Here is a 12,864-nt window from a genome sequence, read left to right on the forward strand (position 1 = left end):
AGAGTCCTAACTCAACCTGGAAGGTCGAAAGACGGCTGCGGGTGCAATGCAAAGCCACTGTGCCGCTGCCGTGACTGTGCCATTCTCCTCCGCGTGCGGCATGTGCCAGCCGTTTGTGGAGCTTCCCTGCACGATCACTTTGTGCGGGACTGTTGTGGACACGGGTGCACCCCTCCATTCGACCTGGTGCAGGTGTTGCCAGGAAGTGAACAACTCCTGGAGCCTTGGGTCGCTGAGGCGGAACCGGTGCTGTCGCATGAGGTCGCGCGACACAACGATCGTGCCCGGTCCCCCGTGCAATGCTGCATACAGCACAAACGGGTCGTCGTGCGACCTGCGACATTAAATAAAAATAAACGTTCAGTATTGATTGACAAAAATACGCTATAGTTATATGCGAATTCAAAATATGGTGCACAAGACATGAATGCTGCAAGTGGTTGTTGCTGCTAAAGATCTTTGGTCACGAAAACTTTAGTCAAAGCAATTATAAACAATTAAATCAGATTACAGCAAACTCTTATGACAAAGTATGATGGGACTTTCAAAAATATTTATTGACAAAAGTTTCGTTAGTTGAGAATAATTTTGGACCCCAATTTTATTACAAGAAAAAGAAATAGCATGCATCTGACTTTCACAATTGGAAAAAGATGCAACCTACACAATTTACCATCACAGGATGGAAATTTATTCACGTTCCCTCTCACACAATGTCAAGTCGTCCCCCATGCAGTCTACTGGATTTAACATTCTGCAGTTCTTGACTGACTCTGCAACCATCGCGAATGGGATGGTGGCTAGGCCCTCAACCAACTACTCTGCCAGTTTGTCTTGTAACACACACAAGTCCCCAGAATGACAGAAACATGTGACACAGATATGATGCTGCTAGCTTAGCATGTAAAATATCTGCTTTTTTGAATGAGCCTTTGTAGTGAAACAGGCGCGTTGTCATCGAAAGCCTACATGCCAACTGTTCTATCAGCATCCTGTGATGACGGGGTGATTGTGCCGGTGCGGTTTGGTTTTGCATCCATGTAATACATAGGCAATTTTTGGATCTATGTTCTTGAAGAAAAAGTGCACCTTGGGTAAATACAGCAGGTAAATATGTGATGAAATAACATAACAGCAGTACAGTGTTGACTTTCTTGTTTTTCTGCCTGTGATCAGTTATTCGCTGTAGCCCAAATGAAATTGCCCTGAGTGTTCCTTAAGTGGGGAACACATGAAATATGTTGCTTTCAATAACTGTCGGCCTCGACAGACCCTTTGGCTAACTGATAGGCCATTCAGAGATTCCCTCCAATACGATCACTTTTTAATATTAATCATGCACATAAAAGCAGATGCCATAGTGGAGCCATGACTACTAAAGGCATGTCCCATGTGAATCTTATTTTGTTGTAGCATAAGCTGAACAAAGACAACAGAAAGGCACATCTGACACGCACAGTGCTATGTGTGCCTTTCTCTTGTCATTGTTCAGCTTGCCCTACAACAAAAGATATGCCCTACCGACAAGCCCCTGTAGCTATCCTCTTCCCATGTGAACCTGCAACATGTCTGTGAGATGACATAATTTGTGATAATCTGAGAGATAATCTGTGATATGATGTCACTCAGTGAAAACAGGAGCACTAAACATGTGTTGTTCTACAGATAACAGCTAGTAATGCGCCAATCCTTGTTCACAATCGATACTGTAATTGTTCTGAATTTGACTTGGAGATGGCAGCAGACGATTCCAAGCACATTGCAAAACATCTTGCTTCACTCTGTTTATTGTTATTTTGGTTCATAGAACACACTGCAAACTGAGAAAGGTTGACATAGAGGCGCTTTGTAATACCTGATACACACCCAGCCGCCCCTTTGTAATTCAAGCACATGCAGTTTCAGTATAGTCAATTACATTAGGTGAAGTGGCTTAAACACGGGATGTTTTTCTTTAATATGTGGCTAGAATATAATCAATGTTGCAGCATAAGAACAAATACAAAAAAATATAACATGTATTATCTACAATACATCTCAACAATGCAATTTGATATACAATGTGCATAACCATGGAGACAACAGCTTAGAAAAAATCCATTGCTAGCAGTATCAAAACATTCTTTGTAAATAAAGAAACCAGAACAAACTCTATGAAGCAGAAAAAACAAAGAGGTAACTATTGTATTATGTCTCTTCTAATAGTAGACTGTTTATATGCTTATAAGGGAGACTAGAAAATATATACTTCACAATGTCTGTCAGTAGTACATCTGCACAGAGTGGTGTTGAAGAACCAGTTTGACAAATGCTGACATGGTGGAGAGCCAAACTCACGTGTCATTGGCCAGGTATCGGAGGCAGCGCTTCCAAACTTGGTCCATGATGTCTGCGCGCCAATGGAGCATGTGCTTGCGCCCCACGAGCAGGATGGCCTGCTTCTCCTTCACGGCGTAGTGTTGCACCGCCTTCAGCAACTGGAAAATAGCATCTCATTTTGCAGAACACGAAACAATTTAAAAAAAGATGTGATGAATGCATTCAAGGGGGTCTCGTTCACAGCATTAAAAAAAATGAGCCGTGTTACATCTATATTTGACCTCTACAAGACATCTTATGTAGTGGTTTTTGACAAATCAGAGTTTTTGTTGTTGCTCGTCCCTCAGTGCCTTGTGACTATATCGCACACCACAGTGATTGTGACTATAGCTTATGTGTCCGTCCTAGGCTATCTCGGCGCTCTCACTTCAAGCCTATGTATGTTTTCATTCTTTTATTTATTTCTTATTTTTTGGAGAGGGGGTAGTGCCACATGGTGTGGCACAGCAAGGGGACTGAAGAAGAAAACGAGGTTAGTCTTGGCATCGCGCGTCAACGGTTATGTTTAGTGAAGTACAAACGCCTGGATCCCCATTCAGCCTGTATACTTCAGCAGGGTATACGCCACAATATGAAGCAAAGATACAATGAAGCCTGTAAAAGTGTTGGCGAAATTAACTGCTTCTGTTTAATTTGGAATGCAGAAATTATAAGCAAATGGGAAATGAATTTGGAAAAAGAAAATGAAGCTTGTTGCAATTGGGAGCCGAACTTGCATGTCACACAATGTGCAAGCAGTGAGTCCTCTACCATTAAAGGCCAACTGCAATGAAATTTCGCTTGGGTAATTGGCTATAAATGCATGGCATATACTATCAAACTAATCTTGGCAAAGCCGCAGGGCTGGTAATTATATAATTTTCTTATTAGCAGCCTTTAATAGTACCTAAGTAGATGACGCGAGCATCTAATGGTGAGCAGTAATGATGCAGATATGCCAAATTCCCAGAACCGTGCATGACTGTCGATCTCTCAGTTAAGCCTAAGTGCACAGGCGCTCCGCTTGCCCAATGTCTTCTGGTTGACGGCTGCCTCTCTCGGTGTGCTTTCTTGTTGCGCATGCGATTTGAGTTGCAAGTACGCCGGCGTGTTGTGCGACCGTCTGGTGCTTGAACACGAGTGATGGCTGTCCAGCACACAGTGCTGCGCAGAGGGAGGCAGAGCACATCTTTCCTGTCCTAGCGTTCGGCGCCCAAGTGTGCACCATGCCACAGCATGGAAGTGCAATGCGAACCAGGCAACGCTCGCAAGGCACGTACACTGCAGGCCACATTTTGCGAGCACAGTCACTTACTCGTGTAAAATGTGCTTGCGAAGTGATGCCGGAATGCAGTGCCGCCTGAGCAAAATGGGCGAAACTTTATGCGCACTTTGTGCCAAGCCACAGACACTTTCCATCCTTTGCTGCAGATGGCGGTAGTTGTCTGTTTGGTCTAAGATTTTATTTTATTTATAAATACTGTGATCTTGTACAAGAACTTAGCAGCATAGTTCTCTTAGCTTAGTCACCTAAATGCACTCTGCGCACAAACGGAATGCGTCGAGGCTCCGCTCATTCAACGTAGGCAGCCAGATACAGAAAACCAGTTTGATTCAGAGAAAAAAAGCTTCACACTGAAAGAACATTGCAGGTGCACAATGGCATCAGCACAGTACACCAAGCAGCTAGTGGTACACTGACTCTGGGGCTAGCAGGCTTGTGAGACCTGTTCGCTGATACATGGAGGCAGGCGACAGGAGCGCTGGTTCTCTACAGTCCAAGTTGTACGTCACTTCTGGTGAGTGCTAATGGCGGTGTTTTCTTTTTTTCAATTTTTTGTTTCAGTTTTGGTATGATAAACATTGATTTTCGCAAGCATATTGTGATGCATCCACTCATATTTCAAACGCAAATGTGAGTTTGCTGCATCACAGTAAACACTGCAATACAGCATTTTACACACTTCATCAGAGCCTTAAATGGTGGACGGTAACAAGTGGCACAGAATCGAGCCGAATGAATTGCTACAAATTCGCGGCCCAGTTCATCATGGCAAGTGCGAGCCGTCTGTCACAAATCCAGAATGCTGCAGGGAGCGAACATAAATTTGCGCCACAAGCATGTGAAGAATTGGCACAAATTATTCGACGACTGTTTTCGTGCAATGCCCAAGACATTTTCATACCTTAGGTGGTAGGCTCCAGAGATGCAGCTGAAATACCTAATTTTGACATGCTGCAATGTGCAGACATTTTTCTAAATTATAGAGAGAACCACCTGTTTTCAGCACAAAGTCTACACAGACTATGTAAATATTTGATGGCATTTTGGTTTCTCATATTAGCTTTGTCTATTCGTTCTTTGCATCAGATATCCCTTAAAATATTATTATTATTATTAATAACCATAACCTCATCGCAGGACCAGATAGAGTTACAGAAAAGTTCGTCCACGGTGTGTACTACTGTCCAAATGTGTATATTTATAGCTACACATGTAAGCTAAAGCTTTGCGAAATATTCATTCTGTGAAAGTCACTCGATAAAACAAATTAGCTGTGAGTGCATAACATCTGTGTGCTCTCAAAGAAACATTTCAATTTAAGCACACAACATAGCTGAAGCTCAAAGAAGCCGCAACATGTTTTCTCAACAAAGCCATGCAAAATTGTATAAAAACAATGTATGACCCACGATGATACTGGTGTTTAAATATAACGATCCCTTCAGCAGACTTCCCCGTAGCAGCACAATGCTAAATTCGGACAATGCAAACAAGCCCTCCAAGAAACAATCGCTGCTGTATGACTACCTTCCCCAAAACAATGGAAAAACAAAAAGATGATTGCTGAAAAATAGACAACGCATTGTGCAAAAAAAAAAAAAAGCTGCTGTTGTGTGCCATAGACACATGTAAAAGGGCCCGTTGAGCAGAAGACATCACTGGTGATAGCGTCAAAGATGAAAGTGCTACATAGCTAGATTGCCAAAAGCACTAAATGACAAACTACAAGCCAAAATCACGTTATGATGCAGGCCTCTGTTGTGGAACCGAAAACGAAGTTCACAGTACCCATTTTGCTTCTACATTGCTTTAAAAGCTTGTCACACTTCTGATAATTAGCAATACTTTGTTTAGCAGATCCGGAAAAGAGACCAGGCTTACACAGTCAGTTGCTGCGACATCTTCAGTTGGTCTTGAGTATCCGAAACCGCAAATATTCGCCCACCGCGAATCAAAATACAAGGTGGCAAATAGACATCTGTACAGTCAAGGAGGCCACACAAACATAAATATGAGCAGTGGCAACAATGCATACATTAGAAGACAACACAACTACGGCCGGTATTCTCAAGCAATGGTTTTTGGGGATGTGACCAGTTTTACATGATTCAGCATTGGATGAGTCCAGGTATATGACCGACACTATGCTGTCACCGTATCTCGGGACAGTGATCGTGTCTACAAAACTCATCGCTTGAGTATTAATTTCGCCCCAAACTGTTGCACACAAAATGCTGCTGCTCTAAAAAGCCCACAGTGCTTCTATCAGCCAGTTGCTGCTCTACCACAAACTGAAAAGGAAAATTGCCACAACCTGAAAAGGAGAACCAAAATTGCAGTCTTCATTGACCACACTGTGACAGCAGGATCTGTGATGAAATGTAAAAGTAGGGGCCAATCGGAAAATATGTGCACCCCCGTTGTGCTCTTAGACGTCACACAATTGCAGTCTGAACAAAATTGCTGTGCTCTCTGTGCTTCTATTTCTTGCAACATAGCTGCATATTGCACGCACGTTCTGAACGTAGCCTCTACATCAAACTCTGTCATGTTGAAAAAAATGGCCCACCTCCTGAGCCCTGTCCTTGCCAGAGAGGGCTACGTTCAGTCCGTCCAAGACCACTCCGTAGGCAGGAGCACGGTTGAGAAAATCCCTGAACTTGGCCAGCTCACGGGGGTTGCTGCCCAGGTAAGGGTCGTCGCCTTCCAGGCATCGTTCTAAGACACCTCGCCTCAGCTCCTCCCACTCGGCGTCGCTGAGCCGGAACATCTCAAGCTGGCGGCCACACCGGTTGCAGATGCTGTCCCTGCTGGACAGCATGTCAGGGGCCGGCTGCGTGATTCCCAGCCCAGTCGCCAGATACGAATTCCCCCGATAGTCGCCACCGAAGAGGAGCGCACTTTTAGGTCCACTCAATATTAACGATAACAGTAATAATGCTAGTTTCAACAGAAAAACCTACAGACAGTAAAAGGTGATACGTATATGCATCTGGATACATAGCCCTTGGCCAGTTACGGATCCAAGGAATGAACACATTATCCGATACGATCCACTAAAAAATAATAGGCGTTTGTTCACCTACACGCTAATAAGATATACACAGAAAATACTCTTTAAAGCAAGATACAAACTTTGTCAAGGAGGACTCTGTGCTCACAGGTAAATCATTCCAGATTTTGGTACCCAGTAAAGGAGATTATTCGGCAACCATAGTTATGATAAACTTTGGGGAAGTTTCTTGTGGAGAGCCCTGTCTTGTCTTAGATCCACAGGCACTTTCTAGCAGCTCAAGAATGGAGTGGAAAAATACCAAGGGTGTTGTTTACAGTGCAGCTTTCTGGTATAATCAAATATATGACTATTGTGATACGATGAGGGGTAGATGTTGAATAGAATAAAAAGTGTTCTTTCTCTCCCTCTAGACGTAGAAAAACAAGCATGGAGCAGGACTCACCTGGAAACAGCGGCAAGCCCATTACTCCAGCCGGGTGGGGCCCAACTGGAAAATTGCAACATAAATGTCAGTCCAAGTGGCTGATATGAAACTCGGAGACGAGCTCTTAGCTGAAGCGTAGCAAGATATGAAGACTGGTGGACATCTGAGGACATCTATCTAGCAATCTGCCTGCAGCCTGATTGCCTGCATCTATCAGCACAATGAACAAACACAATCATTATGTTAATGTGTGCCCGAAGGGTGGTGTGAACTAAAAGGAGACCCCTAACCTATGCAGCTGTCAGTGCTTACAGTCACACCCAGTGAATAACAGTCGCACCCGACGTTGCATTTCAAGGAGAACATAGCTTATTACATGCTTGATCACTAGCTCAAGTCCCTGTCCACATTTTCCTTAAGTGAAAACACGGTGCAGCCACTTCTTCAGGATGAAGGCATCTCCAGCGTACTCCAAGGATGGCTCAAAGCCCAATCGACAAGGAACCCTTGCGTATGTGCTATATATGGGTTAGGTTTCAAGGACAATGAAAGGCCTCACTGACACAGTGCTAATGACTGGACAATTACAAAAAGCTTCCGAAGTTCCTTACAAGCGGTGGCAGCTTTGAACAGGGGGTTTAAATGCGAGCCTTTCAGCCTCTCCCGCCAGCCTGCTGCTGACCGCAGAAATGAAGCAGTCTGCTTTAACTCTTTCTGCTCGGACCTCTTCGTCCCTATTGCCTATTTACCAAGGGTTCTTGGCCCGACTGAGAGCCAGATTCCCTAGTGCCCCCAAGTCTCGTGCAAACCATACCCAATCCCATGCAATCAGCTAGAGGCACAGTACTCCACCATGCTACAATATAAAAACAGTCACTGCTGCTCTGCGTGGTCAAAGTTGCCAAAAACTTGCTGCCAAGTTCAGTCTTTGGCACCTTTAGAATACAATGTAGCCTATTTTTATCAACTATACAGCGCAAGCAGACATCATAATTCATGACATCACAGTGCGCTGGTTATGGAAACTTCAACAGGGCATCACTGCCTGTCCTTCGTCTTTCCGTCTTCTCACATTCTTTAGGATGCCTCCTCTCAAGGTAAGAGCACCTTTTTTGTTATTGTAGAATGGTGAATTACAGTCGACTTCTGTTAATCCAACTCGAATAGGACCCATGGAATTGGTCAAGTTATCCGGCGGGTCAAATTAAACAACAGGCAGAAAAAACACCAAAACATAGTGCTGATTCATTCTATAGTATTTGCCCTGATTCAAGCGTATCCCTGAATCAAACACGAACCCACTTTTGATAGGTTCAAAGTAGAAAAAAATAATGTAAAAGTAACAATAGAGCTCCTTAACAAGTAGAAATCAAACGCACACTCGATCTTCCAGCTAGAAAATTGCATGCCTCCAATTCTGGCAATAAGAAAAAGACGAAACCAGTGAACTTTACCTTCACAGAATAGAAATTTATTTACTAATGTTCATCACATTTGCAAATGTGAATAGCAAAGAGGATGGTGGCCTACGCCTAGGCTAACCACTTTGCTAGTTCGTCTCGCAATGCATGAAATTCTCTGGAACTACAAGAACATGCAACACGACTTGTTGCCGCCAACTTAACATGTGAAATAACTGATCGATTGAATGTGCTTTCGTAATTAAAATGAAAGCAAGGCATTGCTTTACCGATCTTGCAATAAGAGAACCTGTATTACCACCATCCATGGTCGCCGTTTTGCGATGACACTGGCTAGGCAGGCTCCGATTGTAGGCTGTTGCAAATGTGGTTTTGCTTTTGTTTTGGTATTGGATTATACCGCAAAGCAATTATTGTGTGAATTTAATAGGGGAAAGAAAGGTGCTCTATAGAATCTGGTAGTATTTCACTTTAATACGTTCCTGGGGAAGGCTAGAAATAGCCGTTTTTGTCAGCAGACGACACCCTATGCGCCACCAGGACAGACGCTGGCACCACTGGAGTCGCCCCTGACATTACCACTGGGACCAGGCACGTGCGTAAGGACCAGCCAAGTTGCAATTATCCAGCAAAGGCTAATTTCAGGATCGAAATAATGAAAGTTCGGTCCCATAGGAATGTATGAGTGCTGGCCGGTACCTTCAATCGGGATCGATTCAAATGAAAAATTAAATTAACCGGAGACCAATTAATGGAAGTGTACTACACTAAGTATGTACAGCTCTGCTTGATGTCCCCTTAAGCAATTCTGGCCATGCCATTGTTTACTCACTTGCTGTAAAAGCTGGACAAGCTTAGCGCAAGCGATGAGGGCAGTGGGCCGTGGCTGCCAGCAGCCAGGTACGTGAGCAGCCGGTTGACCAGTTGGCGGCCCTCGTCAAGATGGCCACTCTGAGCCATTGTGCAAGCAGCTTTGAGGCAAGCCTCCATTGCGGAAGGAAAGATACGAAGCGGCTGAGAGCCCCGTAAACGTTCGAGACACTCCCAAGCTATGGAGAAGTCGCCGTGCTGAAAGCCTGCAACTGCCACGGCGTTGACTGGTTCTGGAGCGGCTTCAGGCTCATCAAGGAACTCAGTGGCTCTTTTCCAGAGAGGTGTTTGGCACAGGGACCTCACCACCAAGTTCCGTGTTTGAACGTCCAGCAGGCCGCCACTATGTGAAACAGGATTGATTCAATGAGTCAGCAGAGCTAGCTGCCCAAACATGTGCAAAAGTGTTAGAGGGCTTTAGCTTGCCCGTTAGCATCTCACCATTTATGAATTACTGGAGACCTGGACAGTGGTAGCAAAGCCGGTAGTGCCATCTAATGACACTTTGTCTAACCACTTTATGTTTGAAACATTTTTGTGTGGAACAAGTGTTCCCATCAAAGGTAAATAATAACACGACTGCATGTCAACAATATTATCGCTACTCAAGCTTTACACCAGCAGTTGAGTAGAATATGGTAGGACTCTGGACTACAAGCTTTGTGTGCTCTCTGGTTAAACTCTACGTCACAAGAGGTCACCACACGTGTTGTTGTTGCCATTGATGTCAGAACAATGGCCGGCAGTTGTCAAGAGGTAGAAGTTGAGGTCATCCACCAAAAAGTAATAAATCTACATGTTACTACACATAAGCACTAGCCAACCAAGGAATGTCGTTGGAGCCCACGTTTCGGCAATGGAACTTGTCTTCATACAGGCGAAGACAATTGCCCTAGTCGAAACGTGGGCTCCAGCGACATTCCTTCCTTGACCACTCTTTATCACTTTCAAGTCTCCAATCTATCTACAATCCTGTCTTGCATGGCATATCATTACATACAGCAGCAAACATGCATGATCAACAAAGCATTTACAACAAAAGAAGGGAAAATGTGGCTGGATTTAAGAATTGTAAATGTGCTTGACGATCAATTCTATTGTTTTATGATTTGTGCAAAGAAAGACATTTCAAACATTCTTGCAACTAATTTATTTCACTTTATTGACGAGATGCATATGTACAGATGTTCATGTAGACTTGAGATTCCGAGTTAATGCTAAACACCATGAGCGTGATCTTGTGTGCAACGAGCGACGGCTTCGAACGACAAAACAGGCCGTTGCTTGAACAGATCACTAGGTCTTGTCACTCGATCGCTCGGTTCTGGAAATATAGAATTCGTCGCCCGGAAGTGCTATGAGTGACTAGTCAATAACGCAAAGCTGGAACTGGATGTACATCACTCAAATACTACTGATTGTCGCACGGAACGAGTAAATGATTGAATTTTTCTACATGCAAGAATAAGAACCGACTGCAAGACCTTCAGAAACATTTTATGCTGCTTTCTACAGTAAAATACACCAACTTAATTTAACAAAGCACGTGTCAGGCTAGTTTCGACGCATATTTTCTGCCCTCATACGGGTAACACCGGGGAGACGTCACTCAAAGGCATCGCTCACATGGGGTACAACTCGTAGGTGATGAGCGAACACGACAGCCATCTCCATCGCATCGCTTGTCGTGCACAAGATCGCTTGCATGGGATTTATACTTTGTCTTTGCTGCTTGTTGCATAGAATATACTGGAGAGAAATTTGGGCCTACGGGTTCTTCTTCTATGTTTGGAAGGAAGACAATTTCATGTTGATGATTAAATCTGTGCTATGGGTAATACAGTTTTTATTCCAACACATTGGGATGTGCTGTATGGTTTGCCTAAGGCACTGTAAGTGTGCCAGATGGAGGAAGGTGACATTTTTATGCATGAGGCCTCTCTGTCTGTAGATTAGATTATGGGGTTTTACGTGCCAAAACCACTTTCTGATTATGAGGTACGGCGTAGTGGACGACTCCGGAAATTTCGACCACCTGGGGTTCTTTAACGTGCACCTAAATCTAAGCACGCGGATGTTTTCGCATTTCGCCCCCATCGAAATGCGGCTGCCGAGGCCGGCTCTGTCTGGAGAATTTATGACATCACTTCATAGCAGTTACATAGAAACTGAAAGTTTTGTCATCTTTCACATAGTTCTTTCCAAAGTCTATACACTGAACGCAGTGTTTTGGCTGTGAACTTATTTTACATATTATTTGGAATGTGACAAGCAGCTACGATGGCAAACTTTTGTTCATGATGTCAGTGAATTCAAACCAACGACTCCAGCAATGAATTTTAATTTATGGGCTGTAGAGAGGGCTCTCTTTCTAGTCCTCTAAAAACATGTGACCTTTTTTTCTTATAGAGACTTTCATAAAATATATTGCTCCTCAATACTGCCCACTTAGGCAAGGCGAGAAAACTGCCAAATGCAATAAATGCAGACACCGTGAACGAATTTACGGTAGATGGCACTTCAATACATGCTGCTAGAGGTATGTGCAAGACGCAGCCAGTTTTGGTTTCTAAATATAGAATGTTCACGAGACTGCAACCTCCATAGTGGTAACATGCGCCCGTGCATGTAGTACTAATTGCAGGTCTCAGCTATCGACTATACTGCCAGATGTGACAGCTGTTTCCAGTGAAGAAACACCACACACGTGTCTCTCCAAGGTGTGTGTGACCTTTTGAAAGTTCCGACGGCGGTCTCATCGTGCAAACCAATGCGAGCACGTTTTCCTACAGCCAAGTGTACTACGATGGAATAACGACATGTAAACATAGGGAGGGATTTCATTGTCACGTGCGTTTTGACAATCCTGAACTAAATGCGAGCCGCGCGGAAGCGACCGTCAGTGTGATATACCTTGACTCGAGGATTCTGCGCAAACACGCGTCCGCTTGCTGCTCGGTCGAGCAGAGCGCCAGGTAGTGGGCGAGCATGATGCGTGTCACACCTCCGGCGACGCCTTCCGCATACTCAAGCAGCGAGTGAGCCATCGCGTGGTCTCTCCTTGCGGCCAGGCAGCTCATGAGCTGGCTGCGAAACGGAAGCCGCATGGCCGGGTTATGTTGCTGCTCGAAGCGTGCCCAGTCCTTCGGCGACAGCGGCCGGCCTGCCGCGTACTCGACGACTTGCGCGTAGAGTTGCTCAGCTCGAGCGGCGGCGCTGCCCGGCCGAGATGCCGTCTTCCCAGCGTAGGCAGCGCACGCCAAGCGTGCGAAACACCGGCGCCACGCCGCCGTCGCCGCCATGCTCTTTCTCAATGCCGCTCGAAGCGCACACTGGCGCACGCTTCCAACAGAGGCGGCGACAAAAGCCGGCAAGCTAGCCCTTCGAACATTGCGAAACCTCTCACGGAACGCTGCGCGCGCGGGCGCGCGAGACAAATTTTCTCGTTTTTTTTTTCTTTAAAATCGCGAGCAAATCCGGCAGACCGGCC

The 12,864-nt window shown here is 44.8% G+C and overlaps 2 protein-coding genes across 3 annotated transcripts in view; one reads left to right on the plus strand and one right to left on the minus strand.

Moving 5' to 3' along the window:
• Positions 1 to 6: 6 nt before the first annotated feature.
• mldr (mitochondrial ribonuclease P catalytic subunit) lies at positions 7 to 12,772 on the minus strand. Of its 2 annotated transcripts, none has more exons than XM_065436660.2 (6): positions 12,288 to 12,772; positions 9,337 to 9,717; positions 7,102 to 7,146; positions 6,213 to 6,450; positions 2,338 to 2,477; positions 7 to 334 (listed from the first exon to the last, which is right to left on the minus strand). In XM_065436660.2, the coding sequence occupies exons 1-6, from the start codon at positions 12,674 to 12,676 to the stop codon at positions 7 to 9; spliced, it is 1,521 nt and encodes a 506-aa protein (XP_065292732.1). In that variant the 5' UTR covers positions 12,677 to 12,772. The 2 variants fall into 2 exon arrangements, with proteins under 2 accessions (XP_065292732.1, XP_065292731.1); XM_065436659.2 differs by having other exon boundaries at positions 6,213 to 6,453.
• beta-Spec (spectrin beta chain) overlaps positions 11,957 to 12,864 on the plus strand; it is a 50,066-nt gene continuing 49,158 nt past the window's right edge. The window contains exon 1 of the mRNA XM_065436655.1: positions 11,957 to 12,094. The gene's annotated coding sequence lies outside the window, so the exon portion shown is untranslated. The remainder of the gene's footprint in view (positions 12,095 to 12,864) is intronic.

The sequence above is a fragment of the Dermacentor albipictus genome, chromosome 7 (genome assembly GCF_038994185.2).
Source record: "Dermacentor albipictus isolate Rhodes 1998 colony chromosome 7, USDA_Dalb.pri_finalv2, whole genome shotgun sequence".
NCBI lineage: Eukaryota > Metazoa > Arthropoda > Arachnida > Ixodida > Ixodidae > Dermacentor > Dermacentor albipictus.